Source organism: Vombatus ursinus, unplaced genomic scaffold (genome assembly GCF_900497805.2).
Source record: "Vombatus ursinus unplaced genomic scaffold, bare-nosed wombat genome assembly UNPS02014932.1, whole genome shotgun sequence".
Lineage (NCBI taxonomy): Eukaryota > Metazoa > Chordata > Mammalia > Diprotodontia > Vombatidae > Vombatus > Vombatus ursinus.
The window spans coordinates 9,300,128-9,319,900 of NW_020954710.1; the positions used below are offsets into that span (position 1 = coordinate 9,300,128).

Here is a 19,773-nt window from a genome sequence, read left to right on the forward strand (position 1 = left end):
GAGAGCATCATTCTTTCTAATATGTACACAGGAGACTGTAAGACTGCCATTAAGAGGGAAAAATAGTTTGGCCAGCAAAATAAGCCCAAAATGTTGTGAAGTGACTAATGTTTTATAGAGCACAATAGGATACGATCCTTTCACGTGACCTCACCAAAAAGCTTTGTTAACTTTGAATTGTGGTTGTTTTACTCACCTTACTTAAAGTACCTTTTAACAACATTAGAGTTAAAAATTTAAAATACGCTGAAATCTGGAAAACCTTAGAAAATTATCTATCACTATTGTTCCTCTTAGACATTGTGCTTTAAGAAGTTGAAAATCTGTTTAGGTAGCCCAACTGGGGGTTAATTTCAGTTCACATTCCATGGATCCACAACAACAGATTTTGTATACTAAAAGGATTCTCAATATGCCTGTGATTTGGTTTTAGGGAAGGAGTCACCACTGGGACCGTAGTTTTATATTTTAGCCTTGACAATCTGGGGCCAATATTCTTCCAGTATATCACCAGACTTTCCTCCTTTTACAGTGGCTAGAAATGATGTCTGTGCCAGGAAGCTAATTCAAACTTATGAGGACTTTTATACAAATAAAAGCTTCCTGATTTAGATATATATCTTAGGCCCATGACCATAAAGTAACTAGTGCCTTCCATTGTGAAATCAGCCACAGTGGATGTTTCTTTGAATAAAAAGGGATCCACCTGGGACACCTTTTCAGGAATAAAGACAAGACAGCTGTATACTCATGAGAGGTATTGAGGAGTTTGTTCAAAGAGAGAGGGGTATCTCTGAGATCTAGATTAGTGGCAATTGGACCTGTTCACAATACTTGACTCACTGAAATATGTATAGGATCTGATCAACAAAATAAAATCTATTCTATGAACCAAAGCAGACGTAGAAGAATATACTTGTACATACAGGTCAGTCAGACTTCTTAACACTTCACTGGCTAAAAAAATTCCATGACCTTTGGAAACTGATGTTCCATCGAGGAAAGTATGAATGTTTTGGATTTAGAGTCCGAGGGCCTGGGTTCAGATTCCAGTGGTGCCACATGCTACCTGTGACCTTGGGCAAACCATCTGACCTGTTTGGGCCTCAGCTATAAAATGACAGGGTTGGGATAGAATGACTTAATAGGGAAGTGATAGTTCAATTGCATTTTGACCTTGTCAGACCGCATCTGGAGTATTGTGTTCAGTTCTGGGCAACGTGGTTTAAGAAAGACCGATATGCTGGAAAGGAAGGCAATCAGGATGGTGAAGGCCCTTCAGAGTCTACGTCATGTGAGGATTGGCTGAGGAACTGGGAATGTTTGGCCTGGAGGAGAAGAGACTTGGGGGTGGGTGAGGGGAGAAAGTGGCTGCTTTCCAAGTGTTTTGAGGGACAGCTTAGGGAGAAGGAATTAGGTATGTTCTATTTGGCTCCAGAGGACACCACCAGGGACAATGATTGTACGTGGCAAAGTGGCCAACCTTAGGCTCTATGTCAGAAAAAAAAAACCAAAAAACAAACAACTTGCTGACAATTAGAGCTATTCAAAAGTGGAGTGGGCTGCCTGAGAAGTAGGTGGGGCCTTCTGGTCAAGGTTGGACAGCCACTTAGGTATCTGAGAGTGGTGATTCCTTTCATGGATGGCTGCCGAGGACCCTTCCAGCTCTCCACTGCTGGGATTTCCTTCCAGCCTATGAACCTGTGTCCTCGCCTCAACAGGTCTCCGTCAGAATTACTGACCTGTAAGTCATCCATGTGTTGCAAGCAAGCCTCGTTCTCGACATTGTCTCTATAGGACAACAACTCAGCATCTACCATCTCTCTGTCAGCCATCATTAGGACACTCATCTGTTCTCGTGGGCGAAGACGGGGTGGTGCTGGGTCCTTGCCTAGGCTGGCTCCCTTCTGGCTTCCTGTTACCTGCACTGCAGACACACCAATGTAAAGGTCTTTGGAGTTCCACTTGACTCCGGGCTGAGCTCCAGGGCCTCGGAATCCTGCAGCCTCTGGAGTGTGAGGGGAGACTTCCCGGCTATAATCCCTTATTCCTTCAGTGGGGCTGATTGTCTCAGAGACACATTGCTTGGAACTGGGGCTCTGCTTTCTGATACTTGGTTGTTCTAGACTCAGTGCAGTGGAGAGCAGTTTCTCCTGTCTTGGCTGGAAGTACTCAGGGTTCAATTTATGCTTTTTGGGAGCAGGATAATCTTTGTGGCTCTCACTGCTATAGTAATTAGAGGGCTCAGACCTAGGTCTTCTTAGCTCTGTAAGGAAAGCAGAAAGGGCAGTCAGGAGCAGTAATGGAACGAGAATTCCCACAGAGTAAGCACTTGGGAGACAAAGCTCAAAGTCAGTATTCAAAATCTTACCCCAAGTATTTAAGCATTTTAAACTACATACTCTATATTTAGACAATTTTCTTCTGGGAAACTTGAATTTCCTGCAGGTGCATAGAGTTCCTGTTATCTTTTGTACATTTTGTGCGGGAAGTAAGGGGGGGGAGCAGCTGGTGCTCCTAGAGCTAAGGGGACAGCAGAGTCAGCAAGGGAAGTGGATCTACCTGAATGACACACATTGTTTTTGCAAGTAAACTTCAAGAGAATAAAAACCATAGTAAATTCTGACGATTAATAATAGAATTCTGAAGATGTGATTATTTCAGTTTTTTTTTTTTACCTGGATTTGTACTTGCAATAACAGTGATTCCCTTTTGTGATTCTGAAGAGGTGATGGTTTCACCATGCCACTGGGCTATCCAGCTGTCTGTATTGGATTCTCCACTTGGAGGGCAATGGATTCTGGGGTTCTGTCCGAGCTGAACCTGCTCATCTCTCTGCAGCTGCTCCAGACATTCTGCCAATTTCACATGACCCCGGGACCGGGCAATTGACAGAGGCAGCCTTCCCAGTGAGTCAGGAATAGAAATAGCTCGGCGGTCCCATTTATATAGCACGATAGCAGCATCCATGTGTCCCAGGGCGCATGCCCACATCTAAAAGGTAAAGTGACAAAAAGGATACCTTTTCAGAAAGATTTCTGAAACTTGTTTTACCCTTAGCCAGCACGTTGGGCAGGTGCTCCTCATTGGCTCCAAAATGCCCTCAAATTTCTGAGAATTTTTTTTTTTTTTTGCTGCTGAGCTTAATGGGATTATGTAAAATGTAAGTATCAAAAAATAATTTTAATGAATGCCATATGTGAATGAAATGTAGTAGTACGGATCCAGGCAATTCCCACTTCCAAATTAGGAAAATTCCATTATTAAGAAATTCATGAAGCTTTTTCCTTACCAGAGGAGTGCATGAGAAATGATCCACATTCAAAGGGTCAACCTCCAGTTCCAAATCAATGCTATCAGCATGCTTAGTTCTGTAAGGAAGTAACAGTAATTACTCACCAAATTATATAATTTGTTCAGTACTGGCAAAATCGAAACTTTTCATGACAATGAAAACTGGTGTCTAACATCTTGGAAATAAAAAAAAGACCTGACATTCCATTGGCTTGGTGATTTGGGCAATTTGTATGGAGCCAGTGACCTACAGGAGATCAAGGAGGTCAACCTTAGGAGCGGTTCCCTAGTTTAGTGTTTCCAGGGAAGAATTCATTAAAAGTCTCTCCAAAATTGTCTGTAGGGCAAGTTTTTTCCAATACTGTAGAATTAAAGGAATGGCAAGAGATAAAGACTGCTCTTGCTAGTAGAACTTCTGGAAGGAAGCTATATGCCAAGTTTCATGATCCCCAACATATTCCATGTGAGTCACACACGGTCTTACCGCCATTTGATGAGGGTTTGGATCAGAGTGGCATAGCCCTGGGCTGCAGCCAGGTGCAAGAGGGTCATTCCTCGGAAAGTCTTCGAATGGATGAGGTGCTTGGACTTTGCCCAGCAGGCACGACTCATCATCTTTTCACACACCACCACCACTCGGCTCTCAAAGCAGCTCCCCATGGTCCCGGTCCCAGATGCACACTACAATAAGCAAACACAAATTACAATCTCATCTTTCATTGCAGGTAGGGAGCAGAGATTCTCGACCTAGCCAGCACTCTGCTGTACTGCATTTAAGTGCACGAAATCAAATGCTCTAATGTGTGGGGAAGGACTGCAACATAATGGTGAAAATGAAAAAGTAGAGATAAAAGCAATGTAGTAAGCTATAGAATAGACTTGCCAGGCTTCAGATGAGTGGTATTTTTTTGCAGTATTGGTACAAAGTAATTTTCCATAAAAACCACGTTTGTTGGACTAGATTATAGCTGACATTGTGAATATTAATTTAGTCTCCATTTATCTGAAGTTCCACTGATAGTGAAAAGAGGTTGTTGTAGGGTTAGGGACAATCCTAAGAGCAAAGCGCAGCTGCTCTCTTCATGTCCTCCTCATGGAGGGATACATGTAGCTTCAGGTTCATTGCCTCTAATACCACCCCTGTTCTTCCCTCTCAGCAAAGGAGGGCACCTCAGACTCTTTACTTGGGAATAGAGAATACTACAGTTCTTTTGCCTCCCACCTCATTCTTATATTTACTTTCTTCTCAGCAGAAGACCCTGCATCAGACTTCATTGAAAAAATAGAAGTCATTTACTCTGAGCTCCCTCTCCCCTTCTCTAAATCCCTTGATATCATCTCCTATCCAATCCTTCTGTATTCTAGTCTTGGATGAAGAGGTGGCCCTTCTCCTTAAGATCAGTTCCTCTACTTGCATCCTTGGTCCCACCTCCTTCCATCTGCTTTGGCAATCCATCCTCCACTCAGCTGCCAAAGTGATCTTCGTAAAAGGCAGGTCTAACCATTTCTGACCCCCAACTCTTCCCTGCTCAAACTCTAGTTGAAGAGGTTCACAAACTTACTTGGTGTAATGTCTCTTTTTCTTTCTTTTTTTTATTTTTAGGCAATTGGGGTTAAGTGACTTGCCCAGGGTCACACAGCTAGTAAGTGTCAAGTTTGGTCTGAAGCCGGATTTGAAGTCAGGTCCTCATGAAGTCAGGTCCTCCTGACGCCAGGACCGGTGCTGTATCCACTGCGCCACCTAGCCGCCCCAATTTTATGCCCCTTTTTAAAATTTTTAATGCTCCTTTTTAAAAAAAATTACTCAGCCCCCCCAGGGGTTAGGTTAACCCTTATTTTTATTCAACACCCCTCAATTGCATCGCCCCCCTGGATCATTCCAGCACCCCCCAGGGGGTGGTATTGCCCACACTGGGAACCTTTGCAAGTCCAGTGGTTCCCTACCACTTCTAGGATCAGATATAAAATGCTTTGTTTCACATGCCACCTTTTCAGTCTTCTTACAACTTACACATTCTTACACACTCTGTTGTGCGGCAATACTGGCCTCCTTGCTATTCCCAGAACAAGGCACTCCATCTCCTAACTCCCACCATCTTCACTAGTTGTGCCTGGAATACCCTCCCTCCTCATCTTTCCCTCCTAGCTCTTCCTAGCTTACAAATTACCCAGTTCCCCAGCCCGGCACTCCCATCTCAGTTGTTTTAGAAAATATTTTTTCAGGGGATGAACCTTATGAAATGCAATTACTGCTAGGCTACTGCTTCTTTATATACTCTTTAGTGAATAATCTATTATATTTAAAAAGAATTTGTTGGGAAGGTAGAGATCAGATAGTGGATGCAAAGCTGTCTCCATTAGACCTATAAAAGTTTCATTAAGAAGGACAGCAAGGGGTCCCTGATGCACAGCATCAGGTTAGGAGGCTAAGGCAGAGAAAATTCTGGTTACACAAAAATGTTTGCTGTCATGAGTAAAGATTAGTCACCTAGGTGGAGGATGGAGAAGGAAGTCCCTGATGGTTTCCCTTTTTTTTTTTTTAAAGGTGTGATCTTTATCACATGAAGCAGATACTGATTGACTATCCTAATTTCCTTTGAATTATTAGAAGCTTATTTAACTCATGGAAGTTAAAAGGTTATCAGATTAATACTGTTGTCGTCACTTGCCAGGTGACGTAGGCTTTACAGCCCTCGTGATGACATTGCACACATATGTCCCTCCCACACAACCTGGTAGTTAGGAATGAGAGGGGAACCTGTTTATCTTCACTTCATTGGGATCTTGATGATGTTAAGGGGCTGGACCTCCTGGGGCAAATAGGGAGGCCTTGGACACAAATCACACAGGACAGGCAGGTGGGAGCTGGAGGGATGAGGTCACAGATTGACTGGAGGATCTTAATCTTTGTGTGAAAAGCATTTTAGTCCTAGCGCTCCCCTTCTTACTTCATTTCTGAAGATGGAAGGGAACAATGTGAAAACCACACTTCATGGGAAGGGAAGGTAAAGTGCAGGATCCTTTATTTTACTTTGGGTCTAAGTATTATTTGCTGTTAGCTCTCTAAGTAACACTCTCCATGAGGAGTCCCATTAGCAGTCTAAATGCTCATCATTTAAATCTGCCAATTCATGCTTAGCTTCCAAAAATGGATTATGAATTCTACCTCTTACAGTTATGGGGCTCCTGAAGCAATTATGGGGTTCTATGCATTTGACACTGGAGTTCCTATTAACTTTTAGGAAATTATATATATATATATACATATACATATATATATATGTATATGTGGATCCTGGGATGCAAGATATAATCTCATGTAGAGTAATTATTGAAATGGTTTGTTTTTTTTTAAGGCAATTGGGGTTCAGTGACTTGCCCGGAGTCACACAGCTAGTAAGTGTCAAGTGTTTGGTCTGAGGCCGGATTCGAACTCAGGTCCTCCTGACTTTAGGGCCGGTGCTCTATCCACTGAGCCACCTAGCTGCCCCCTGAAATGTTTTTCTGAAGGCACTTTCTACACCAAGTATTTGGATCTTTGTCAAAGGCTAATAAATTGTTTAACTTAACCATGTTTTATATTTGTACTTGAAAGAGACAAAGGAATTCACATGTTGGAAAGGTCTTAATTTAACATTCATTAACATTGACATTGTTTTCTATTTTCATAGTCAGGGTTCAGTTGAATGAAATCTTGGGTGAATCAGCATGACTGACAGAGCTCTATATGACTGAAAAACTCCCCTGTGATAGTGCTAGTGACGTTCATTGGCCCTGAGATACTACGTCTGGTCTCTTTGCCTTCTTAGTCGGAGGCAATGTTCGTCTCAGCAGAACGACATTAGTCTCTAGAGAGGTATTTGTGATATTGTCTCATCAAATGGACAGACAGACTCATTATCTCTAGGTCTCATACTTGTGCCTGGCTTGCTCCATTCCCGCTGCTCCCATTGCTGCCTCCGCTGCTACCGCCTCCAACACCCTGTTTGTGCTGCTGGGATCCGGTCATCTCAGCCATCCTCCTTTCCATCTGCTCCAGCCTTTCCAGGATGGACATCCTGAACTGGTTATCTAGGACAAAACAAGATAAAGTATGAGGTTATGTCCCTGAAGAACAGATGCTACCAAGTGACCCTATTCATGAACGTTAAGGTTTTATGAGAGATTGCCATCAAAAAACTCTAAAATTTGCTCTATGTTTTTCCCTTGCCCAATGTTGTGGTCAGACTTCCTGTCCATATGTTGTTATCCATAGACCCCAGAACAGTTCTTAGCTAAAGGGGAGTTCACTGCCATGAACTGTCTTTTGTGAGAATTCTGGTCAGCTAATTTGTAGGCTGCCTAATCACTCCCCGAGCTGTTTCCATTGAAGACTGAGGTATTCAGAATGACATGGCAAACGAGCCTTTGGCGGATGAGAGGAAAAGTAATGTAACGTAACACATCTAGAAGACGAGGTAATAATCCTGACAAGAAGTAGCAGAGACTGGAGAGTCATTTTTTATCTGAACAAACTGAGCTTTATCTCTTCCCCATGGTTCTGACTCCAGGGCTGGGCCATCTGGGGAGATGGGCGACCATGAAAAATACTTTCATAGAGACTGGAGAATTAACTCCCTAAGCCCTTTGAGTTCTTCCTATGCATAACCCGGCTCTTATGGAGACAAGTTTTGCTTTTTGTCTAAGAAACCAGCAGAGCCTCCTGATTCTTTGAGGTGGACTTTGGGCCTCTGATGTGTGTGTCTGTGAGGGCGAAATACTGAAAGCAGCCTTGCCCAGGAGAAGCCCTTGTTTAACTCGTCTATTAAAGTCTTTAGCATCTACACGTAGGACATGACATGGAATTTGGCCCTCAGAAGTATGTCCACATTTCTTTTTTAAAAATCTTCGTAATTTCATTGTTGTAGGAACTCCTGGATGAGGAAACTCTCTCTAGCAATGCAAACTGACCACTTTGATCTTAGAGAGTTGCTTGGGGACATGGAGAGGTTAGTTGACTTGTTCCAGCCAATATGTCAGAAGTAGAACTTAACTCCCGGGCTATCTGGGCTTCTACATTATGCCCACTGCTTCTCTCACATTTCATAGCAGAGGCACAGAGCTTCAGTCAACACTATAACAATAATAGTAATGATAATAATAATAATAGCGAGATTTATGTAGCACTTTAAGGTTTACAAAGCATTTTACAAATATTCCATTTTATATTCACAGCAACCCTGGGAAGTCGTGCTATTATTGTCCCATTTTACAGATGAGGAAACTGAGGCAGACAGAGGTGAAGTGACTTGCCCAAGGTCACACCACTAATAAGTTTCTGAGGCCAGATGCCAGAGTATTAAAGGAATAATAACAGCTAATTTTCCCTCATTAAAGAATTGAAAAAAGCCCCCATTCATGAGTATGCTAACACGTCTTCCAGCTTGGTCATAAGCCTGTCTTCTTTGAGCCATTTCTAATGTGTAATTTGGTCGGAGTGGTATTGGAGGATTTTTATCCTCTTCAGACAAGAGATCTATGGACATTTTTTTTAGAACAGATCTTTCTCCAAACGGCAGGTGATTTGTATTGTTTAGTTGGAATAATCAAGCTATCCCTGACAGGCATTTGACCTCTTCCCTGAGCTCTTCATTTGGCCTCATCTACACCTACTTGCTGGACATTGCCACCTGGTTGCCCTGCCAACAGGTCAAATTCAATGTGTCCAAAAAGCAAACTTATCAACTTTCTTCTGAAACTGATTTCTACTCCCAATTTCCCCATTTCTTTTCATGACACTGCCATTCTCCCAGTCACCCAAGCTCACCATCTCACAGTTCTTCTTGATTCTTTCCTTTCACCCACTGCCCCCCCCAACAGTCAATCAATTGCCATTTTCTGCCTCCATGTCTTTGATTATGCTGTTGCTAGGGGCTGGGTCCTCCTGTTGGCATATTCTTCCCATTAAAAATAATTGATAAATACGAATATACATATAAACATAGCTTGAAGTTCTGCAAAGCTTTTTTTATACGTTATTCCATTTGATCCTCATGATAACCCTGTGAGATAGGTACTACAGGTATTATCCCATTTTACAAATGAGAAAACTGAGGCTCCAAGTGGTGAACTTATTTCTCAATGGTCACAGAGCTACTAAGTGTAAAAAGTGGGATTTGAACCCAATTCCCTCTGGATCCAAGTCCATTGCTCTTCCTACTATCTCAAGCTGCCTGTCATCATTCTTTCTAGGAATAGCTCAGGTGCCACCTTTTCCATGATACCACTTTTGATCCCCCTCAATTAGAGAGGATCTCTTCTGCTTTTAGCCTCTCAGGCCACTCTGTTTAGGATCATTTATTCCCTTGATCATTATGTTCTACTTTGTAAGTTCCTTGAGGGTGTGAATTATACCAGTTTTCATTATAATATCCCTGCTGTCTAGCACAGGGCCTTGTATTTAGTAGGTGCTTAATAGAAGTATTAGAGTAGAAAGAACTTTGAGAAAGAGGAGCTTTATTAGTTTTCTTCCTTCATTTTTCCATGAAGTCTTTCATGGTAATACATTTTAAAACTAATGGATAACGGGTCTTATGTCGCTGTTAGATGTGCCCATGTTATTTCACGTAATAATATCAGTTATTTCTATAGTGCTTTAAGGTTTACAAAGTACTTTTTTTTTTACATAATTCTGAGATTGTGAGAAAGGCAGTAGATATTTCATTATTTTCTCATCTCTTTGTAAAATGGTGCTGATAATACTTGCAGCGCCTACATCGTTATGATGAGGAGGTACTGTATGAGAGTGATAATCATTGTACTAATTTTGTAGGCCTTGCTGAGGCTCCATGAGGCTGAGGAACTTGCCCACTGTCAGACAATGTCAGAGCCAAGAGGGACCATGGGACAAAAAACAGGAGCTGCTGATAGAAATTATGGATAGGAAACAAAGACAAGGCTGGAATGTTCAAGCATTTCAAATTAATCAATCAATAACCATTTATTAATTATCTACTGTGTGCTAGGCACTTGTGCTAAGCACTAAGGATACAAAAAGAGGCAAAAGATAGTCCCTGCCCTCAAGGAGCTCACAATCTAATGGGGAACACAACAAGCAAACAAGTATATACAAATAAGCTACATCCAGGATAAATAGGAAATAATCAACAGAGGGAAGGCAGAGGAATTAAGAGGGGTTGGGGAAGGCTTCTTGTAGAAGATGAGATTTTGGTTGGAACTGAAAGGAAGCCAGGGAGGTCAGTAAGTGAAGATGAGGAGGGAGAGCATTTCAGACATAGGTCACAGCCAGAGACAATGCCTGGAGCTAAGAGACAGAGGGTCTATTTCATGAAATAGCAATAAGGCCAGTGCCACTGGATGGAGGAGTACATGTGAGGGAGTAAAACGTAAGAACATTGGAAAGGTGGGAGGGGCTAGGTTATGAAGGAATATGAATGCCAAACAGAAAATTTTGTATTTGATTCTGGAGGTGATAGGGAGCTTCTGGAGTTTATTGAATAATGGTGTGACATGGTGGGATCTGTGCTTTAGGAAAATCAGTTTAGTGGCTGGATGGAGGATGGATTGAATGGGGTAGAGACTTGAGGCAGGCTGACCCACCATCAGGCTATTGTAATAATGCAGGCCTGTTGTGATGAGTGCCAGTGTCAGGGTGGGGACAGTGTCAGAAGAGAGAAAGGAGATATTGCAAGGGTGAAATCAACAGGCCTCGGCAACAGATTAGATATGGCGGTGTGTGGATGTGAGAGAGAGGTAGTGAGGAGTCAAGAATGACTGAGGTTGTGAGCCTGAAGGACTGGCTGGATGGTGATGCCCTATGTCATGACAGGGAAGATGAGAGGGGCGAGGGTGTCAAGGGAAAGATAAAGAACACCACTTTGGACATGTTGCCTTAAAGATGTCTATTGGACATCTAGTTCTAGATGTCTGAAATACTGAAAGATCTGAGATGCTGAGACAGGAGGCAGCAGGTATCAGTTAAGTCAAACCACCACCAGCACTTTGACCATAATCAGGGGAAAACCTAGGACCCTGAATCCAAGAGCTTTGGAAATAGCCATGCCCCTCATCCCTCAGACGTGTCTCCAGCCCGGTCCCACAACCATCCTCCACTCAGCACTGGGGATACAAAGAAAGGCAAAAGCAGTTGCTGCCCTCAAGGAATTCACATTCTAATGGGGGACACAACATACAAACAATTATACATAACAAGATATGTAGATATGTACAGGGTAAGTTAGAGGGTCAGTGACTTGTCCAGGGTTATACAACAAATAAGTGTCCCTTAGATTATAAGCTCCTTGAGGACAGGGGCTGTCATCCCTAGCAATTAGCAAAGCAAAGGTACATAGTAGCTGCTTAATAAATGCTTATAATTGATCAATTGTCTGAGGGGGGATTCAAACTCAGGTTTTCCTGACTCCAAATCTAGCATTCAGTCTGCTACACCAAGCTGTCCCTTTTTGTTATCAGTAGGAGAGTGAATCAGCACAAAGACTGTAGAGGAGAGTTTTAATTTTCCAGCCAGGAATGGGAAAAACAATGCTAGGCTAGTGTGTGGCTTTTCTATGTTTTCTGTCAGAAACCATCTTGTTCTCACCAGAAAACTGAAGTTTACAAATGAGGGATTCTTCTAATCTGTCTTTGACCTCACCTTTCAGATAGATTTGAATTTAATTTTGCTTCTCAGTTATCCCTTATAATAAATTTATAAACTCTACCTCTTCGCAACAATGATAGGTAAAGAGTCCCATTTACCTCTGCCCCTGCCCTGCACTTGCTCTCGGAATGATTTTGCTTTTAAGCTAATATAACCATCCACTTATTTCTTAGGCAAGCCTGCAAATCTCACATCTGTACAATTAGAGTTTCAATAACGATTGCACTTGTTTCAGATCTCTCTGGACCCCTGCGGCTGAGGATTAATATTACATGAAATGAGAAGGGGGAAAAAAACCCAACAACAACAAAACATGGCTGAGCTGCGTGCCCAGAGAAAGCTGCCCCAGCCCTGGCCGGCACAGATTGCCTGTTGCAGCCATGTTTTCCTTGCCAGCCTTTGTTCTAGCTGGGAGTGCGGCATTTTGGTGCAGTGCAGAGCCCGTCCTCCCCCTCCCCGCCCCCTTCCCCCTTTCCCATTGCCAGGCGGATCACGCACGCGGCAGAGACTGACAACTCCCGGCCCCTTCCCACTGCGCGCCTGTGTCAAAACACTACAATGTCGATAGCATTCTCGTTATGAAAAGGAACCCCACATTTGCCGCAGAGGTTAATGGTTTTCCTGTCTGCATGTTTAACACCATTCCCCATTGCTGTACAGTCAGCGCTTTCATATTATTAAGCTTCTCAGAAGCAATTATTTGCCTCTTAACAAAATGATATCATGCTTAACAGCATCTCTGAGCCTCTCAATTCCAAAACGGGAAAGCAGTGACAATTAAAATGAGAAAACATTTATAAATACAAATGGGATGACTGAGCTGTCTCCTCAGAGCAGCCTAGAATGGCTGGTGTGATGTTTTGTGTTGACCAGAAATCAGACCTATTCTTTCAAATTCCAACTTTGTTCTCTGAAATACTCATTTATAGCAAGAACAGGCATCTGCTCCCTTGTTAGTAAAAGGCGCGGTCATTTGGCTGAAAGGATTATTTTCCCATTACTGACTATTTAAGTCAAAGGAGACAACTTTATTTTGGTATTATGCCCTTACCATGATAATAAACTTGACCATAAAGTATTTGAGAAATTCACAGTTAGGGATCCCTTTAATAATGTGTTAGTTACCTGTGAAGATAATAGAAAAAATCCAAACGTAGCAGTCTATATGTAGTTATTACTGATCGACTGCAGCAGAATTACAAAGTACATTTTAAAGATTTTTTTGCTGATGAATAGCCATTCTTGTCATTTGAACATAGGATTAAATATGCTAAAACTTGAACCATAATATGTGGTTTGAGGATGCTGATGGATTGGGCTTCAGTGCCTCCCGGTCTCGTTCTTGTCTGAACAAAGGAAGTGCAGACTCAGCAGTGTGAGATTCCAAGCCAAAGGTCTCAAACCCGGCCCCACAATGGAATAGCCAGCCTAACTGGTCTTTTCTTTAGTGAGGGCATGAACGGGAACAAAGGCGCATGCAGTTAATGAGTTTCTGGAGCCACACACCAGATCAAGGGGGAGCTAAAAGCTAAGACCCAATGAGTTTGCATGATTCTTAACAAAGAAAGTCAGCAGCTCTGCTTGGCTCATTCTGAACATGGAGTTCTCAGGTTTTGGAGCTTCCTGCAAATTTCTTCCTAAAAGCATCAAGATATCTCAAGTAGTAAGCACTGTGCATGTAAAATCAAAATTACTGCTTTATTGAAAAATGCTAAATTTGGATCTCTTTCTCTAGTTTTGTCATGGAAAAGAAGTATAGAAAGTGGGCTATAGGCTAAAGAACAGATATTGACGGTAGATTCTTGTCCTACAACCTATGTTGGCTTCCTATAGATTTCTAATGGATAATAAAAACAATTTTTTCCCCAGGAACACCCACCTCACTAGTGAGTTTGCCTTAAAAAATTAGAATTTCTAGTCATTTTTGCAAAGATACATGTCCCCTACAGAAATACATATAGAAAGGATGTCTGTTCTACTATAAAATTGCCAATGCAAGGCTCAAAATGCAAAGTTCATAAAAGTTTATATCCAGGTTCCCATGAAAAAACAAGATTTGCATGTAGGAGAGACTATAACAACAACAAAAAAAGGACTGTCATGACCGAGGGATTTGTCATCGAGTGGCCAGCCTACATAGGGGAAAAGCCCCTGCCTACCTCACAGGGATGGCTATTTTAGAATGACACCATTGCCTTGGAATTCATGTTGCAGATCACTCAAAGGGCAGTGAAGAGGCACATGACATGACTGAGGAGGCTGAAACATGAACAAAAAATTACACAGAAAAAGCAAGCAGCATAAAGCTTATCATCAGATAGATGAACACTGGGAAAAGGAGGTGGGCCAGTCACAAAACGAGAGTGAGGATCGGTAACAGACAACCTCCATGCTCCAAAGTTTTCAGCACAACGTCGTTGAGATCTAGAGCAAGTGAAGCAGATACTTGTGAGGATTGAAGACGTGGAGAGGTAGGGATCTGCACCACGTCAGTGAGATCACGGATTCCTCAAAGAAACAACTCTAACTAAAGGCAGCGAATCTATACGCTTCGTGTACTGCAGGAATTTAATCAGAACATTTGCATAAAATTTTAGAGCCAGAAGAAATCTTAGAGACCTTCTAGTCCAACACTCAAACTTTACACCTAAGGAAACTGAGTCCCAGGGGAGAGTGACCTGCCCAAGGTCATATGCTGGCAGATCTATGGAAAGAACTCAAATCTCAAGGACCTTTTAAAAAATCTGTTTTGTTTTTCCTCATCTCAGTTTATTCCAATAACATTTGATTTGGTATTTGTTATTAGCACTCCAACCACAGGAGGCTTCCACATCACTTTTCTCATAACCTCTTATGAGGTAGATGGTGCCAATATCATCCTACTACAACCGTCACTGCTTTCCTATGATTTATCTATTTCCTTGCTTTGACATTTGTAATGTCATTTCATTCATTTCTTTGAAACACCATTATCTATTACAGTTTTACATTCACACACAAGTGTAATCATTTCTAAGACAAGTCCTATGATATTTGAGTCTCAAAAGTAAAATGTTTCATGTATATACTTTTCCCACTACCCTGATAAATTATAAATCCTTATGGGCAGGGATGGTAGCAGTCCCAGGAATATAATGGACATTCAGAAAACACTTGCTAAAGAAAAGATATTGGATGAACAATCCTATACCATTGATTTGATGCTCAATGGATTGTAGATACCCCCTGGGCAAAACACATTCCTGCTCCTGAACTTAAAGCATAAAGCAAGAGTGGCCTCAAGAATCCTCTCACTTCCTCTGACTTGTCAATGTGTTAACACTTGATACAACTCGTGACTTGACCTACCCCTCATTCACTCACACTATACTTTGCTGTGTGAGTGTTTTTGTGATTTGTCTGTTTCCCTGCATCTTCACCTGTTCCTTCCAGACATTGAGCTTTGATGGTGACCTTTGTTGACCCCCATCATTACCTGTCTTCTGGTTTCCTTTTCTACTTAATGAAGAATCACTTTTCCTCCTCCCTGCTGCTACCCTATATTCCATTCAAGGAGCTGGTTGGCTTACTGGAGGAAAAACAGCATGCTGTAGTCGAGAGAGCATGGGATAGATTTGGAGTCAAAGTGCCAAGTTCAAATCTCAACTCTGCTACTTGACACTTTGGTGGCCTTAGGTAAGTCATCTCCCCTAGTTAGACTTCAGTTTCCTCACATTTCAAATGAGGGGGTGGGACTAGATGAACTAAGGTTACTGATGGATCTAAATTTTATGATTTCTTACACAATTGAACTAATATGAGAAACTCCCATAGACTCTCCACAAGATACATCATCACTATAGAAAATACTCCCAATCTAGTATCTTTCTTGGTTGTCCCTTCAAAAGCCACCATATGACTACTACTTGCATCTAGTCTCGCTTCTAAGATTATGCCCCAATATTTTTCTCACTTTCTCCTTCCCAATGAAAGGTACCCCCAGATCTATCCTTTTGACCTTCCACTTTCCTGTCAAAGGAACACACCCATGTGCATGATACCATAGAAGTTAGGGGCACCCATAAAGGCAGGCCCTATTTTTCTCCAAGCATAAGCAGAACCAGCTTTTAGGCACATGAAGCACAGAAATTCTCACAGCAATCTGCCCTGCTTGCTGGAGCCTTCTTCTTTCCACATATCAGGCGACAAAAGATTCAATGTACAGACAACTTGAATAGTTCACATTTCTATAGTGCTTTAAGGTTCATAAAGCACTTTACATATATTATCTAATTTGCTACTTACAACAACCCTGTGAGGTAGGTGCTATTGTTACCCCCATTTATAGATGAGAAGATGGACTCAAAGAGGCCAAAGAACCTGTCCAAGGTCACACAAATAGAAAGCATGTGATTTGGGAATCAAACCCATGTTTTCTTTTTGGACTTTATGTCCTACCCTCTATTTGCTGTTATATGGTGTGTTTTCATACTTCTTATGTCCACTGATACTGGCAACATTCTGGTATGCTCTTTCCTTAAGGCATGTGGATCCCTTCTCACTAATGCTAGGCCTTTCTAACTATGACTCCTTTATAGGGTGATGGCATCCATAAAGTGGGGCCCGTGGAGTGAATGTCTGGCCAAGGGACCTCCTACCTTGTCACATGGAACACTTTAAACGTATGCAAATTGGTGACAAATGTCATGCTATCTTATGCAAAAATAGTAAAGTGGAAAGAGAGGAAATCTCAATGCTTTATGGAACTAAAACAGGAGTTCTATAGGTCTATAAGACTTCTATAAGACTTCCAGTGTCTCAGAATGTAGAAAAAAACACTTAACATGCTAAAAAAAAAAAGAATCAGTGATTAAACTCTTGATGGAGACACACAGTTCATCAGGGACATGAAAATCTTGTTAACAACCATAGTGATAACAACACAGGAGTATTATATATATGGACCACGAATCCATATGAGCTTTCAGGAGGAAAACAAAAAACTACTGAAAAATGTCCCCAAACCTACTCCAATAAGACAGATAATCTAACATTTTATATACTAACATCAAATATTTAATATCAGCTCTTCTCAGCTGCTCCCAAGAGGCCTCATGGCATGGGGATAAAAGCCTGAGGGAGATCTGGGTTTGTATCTCAGCTTTTTTTCTATTTGTAGGGCTCAGTGTGGTGCTTGGCACACAGAGCTTTATTAATGCTTTTTCCTTCATTCATTCAGCTATGTGACCACTTAACCTCTCAGCCTCAGCTTCTTCATCTGTATGTAGTTGGGGATTTGACTAGAGCGCTTCTCATGGAGCTCGATGTGCACTGAAGCCCATTCCAGATGACAGGCTCCTAGTTATGCACTTCCTTTAACAAGGCAGCAAAAGAAATATCTCACCAGAAAGGGCCCAAGCGCCTGCCCAGTTCTGTGGGAAGTACCCCTGCCCAATTCTCCCCTACAGTAAAATGGGGATGTTAATACTATTTACATAACCTATCTTAAAGGGTAGTTGTGACAGATGATTTGTATATCTCCAAGTACTATAGAAATGAGTTTTATTATTGTTATTATAAAACTATGACCCACTGTGGTCCACATATTGATATGAATACACACTAATAAATTTATCAGAACATGTTGACAGAGGAGAAAAGGAAACTTTAAAAAACCAGATTTTTAAAACTTATAGCCATAAGGAACTTTCTTGCAAGCTTCTGGAAAATTAACTCTAAAGGACAAAGGGCACTAGAGTAAGGGTATGGAATTTAATGAAAGTGAAAAGTTGTGTTGTTGAAACAGAGTTAATGTGATCTAGCAACATTGCAAGTAGCCCTCTTTGATGGGCCCTGTCATAACCTGTCTCAAAGAACCCAAGGCTTTCCCACCAGAATCCTAAATTTCACCAGCTGAATGGATCTTTTGCTGCTAGTACATTGGCAAATTCCAAAGAACTTTGCACACTCTGTATTCTGTGAACTTAATTTCATTGTTCTTAACAACTAAGCTTACAGAATCATCTTTCTTTTGAGTGTTATTATGTCAGCCAACATACAGCTAAAATCCAGAAAAAAACAGGACTAAATCTGTTTGTCCACTTTAAGCTCAATATATGCTCCACTTTCTGTCCTGAGTCCTCTCCCACCTCCTCCATGGAAGGTTGATGTAAGGAGAAAAGATGGAATGAGTTTGCAGAAATGTCTTCCTCTCTACTCCTCTTTCTCCCCAGAAAAGAAATGAAACAAAGGGAGGGAATAGGTGGTTAGGCACGAGTCACTCCTGGGTAAGTAGAGGCCCATGTCAATTATTAGCAGACCCGGGACACGTAAAAGAAATCCTCCATCACACAATTTTCGACCCTAAGGGATTTAATGGAAATTGCCAAATTCTCAAATATTAATTTTTATTGACCTCTTTAATTTCATTAAAATTTATTTATATAGTTTGCCTTGGCACATCAAACACTTTACCTTCAGCACATAAATAATGTGACCCACCCTTCTATAAATGACATTGCCTGTAAGTTTCTCCCTTTTTGTGGTATCAACTTTAATTTTTATAGTACTCTCTATGTTATTTTAAATATATGCCATGCAGAATTTTTAGGATCATACATTTAGAGTGGGTTGGGACATATGAGGTTATCAAGGTCAAAATTTTACAGATTTGGAAATGGAGGTACAGAGACGTTAAATGACCTGCCCCAAATCACCTAGGTCCAGGTAGTAGAGCCATTCTGTGACAACTGACTCCCAAACAATACTGTGATCACTTCACTGTGCTGTATTTCATGAAAGCAACAGACAATGAGAATATGTACCAACTCTCAATAAGTAAATAAAGAAGAACTATAAATCCTGCGAACTACTGGAATTTATTAAGCAGCCTGCTGACATGGCCAGATTTGTGCTTTAAGGAAGGTCACTTTAATAGCTAAGTAGTTTAGTAGCTTGACTGGAATGGAGAGAGACTAGAGGCAGGGAGACAATCAAAAGGCCATAGCAGCAGTATGAGAACCTGCACTAAGGTGGTAGCTACATAAGCGGAGGAAAGGGATACACATGAGATGGGATTGAGGTAAAGTTGACAGGACTTGGTAACCGCTGAGAATAACATTGAAGTTTTAAGCCTGGGTAACAAGGAGGATAGTAGTACGGATAGTCATAGGAAAGTTCAGAAGAGGGGAGGATTTTGGAGGTGGAGGAGATTAAGTTCTGTTTTGGAAATGTTTTCAAAGAGGCAGGAGAACTAGAGACCAAATTGCCAATATTTGCTGGATTATGGAGAAAGCAAGGGAGCTCCAGAAAAACATGTATTTCTGCTTCATTGACTACACTAAAGTATTTGACTCTGTGGCTCTCAAGAAAATGTAGCAAGTTCTACCAGATCATCTTACTTGTCTCCCGAGGAACCTGTATTCGGGCCAAGAAACAACAGTTAGAACTGAACAGGGAGCAACCGGTGTAAGATTGGAAAAAGAGTATGACAGGGCTGTGTATATTGTCACCTTATTTATTTAACTTATATGCAGGGTACATTATGCAAAATTCGAGTGGATGAATCAAAAGCCATAATTAAAGCTGCTGGGAGAAATATCAACAATCTCAGATATGCAGACAATACCAGTCTGATGGCAGAAAGTGAAGAGGAATTAAGAAATCTTTTGATGAAGGTGAAAGAGAAGAGCGTAAAAGCTGACTTGAAGCTTAACATTAAAAAACAAAACAAAACTGAGATCTTGGCAACTGGTCCCATCACTTCCTGGCAAATAGGAGAAGAAATGGAAGCAGTGTTAGATTTGATATTCTTGGGCTTAAAGATCACTGCAGATGGTGAC

General features: G+C 41.5%; 1 protein-coding gene across 2 annotated transcripts in view; it reads right to left on the bottom strand.

The window, feature by feature from the left end:
* Positions 1 to 19,773, bottom strand: part of CAMTA1 (calmodulin binding transcription activator 1) — a 1,293,563-nt gene that overhangs the window by 26,782 nt on the left and 1,247,008 nt on the right. For both annotated transcript variants that reach the window (XM_027843933.1, XM_027843932.1), the window contains 5 exons: positions 7,211 to 7,365; positions 3,779 to 3,975; positions 3,293 to 3,371; positions 2,679 to 2,994; positions 1,743 to 2,266 (listed from right to left, as the gene is read on the bottom strand). In XM_027843933.1, coding sequence (XP_027699734.1) covers positions 1,743 to 2,266; positions 2,679 to 2,994; positions 3,293 to 3,371; positions 3,779 to 3,975; positions 7,211 to 7,351 — 1,257 coding nt within the window. In that variant the 5' untranslated portion in view covers positions 7,352 to 7,365. The remainder of the gene's footprint in view (positions 1 to 1,742; positions 2,267 to 2,678; positions 2,995 to 3,292; positions 3,372 to 3,778; positions 3,976 to 7,210; positions 7,366 to 19,773) is intronic.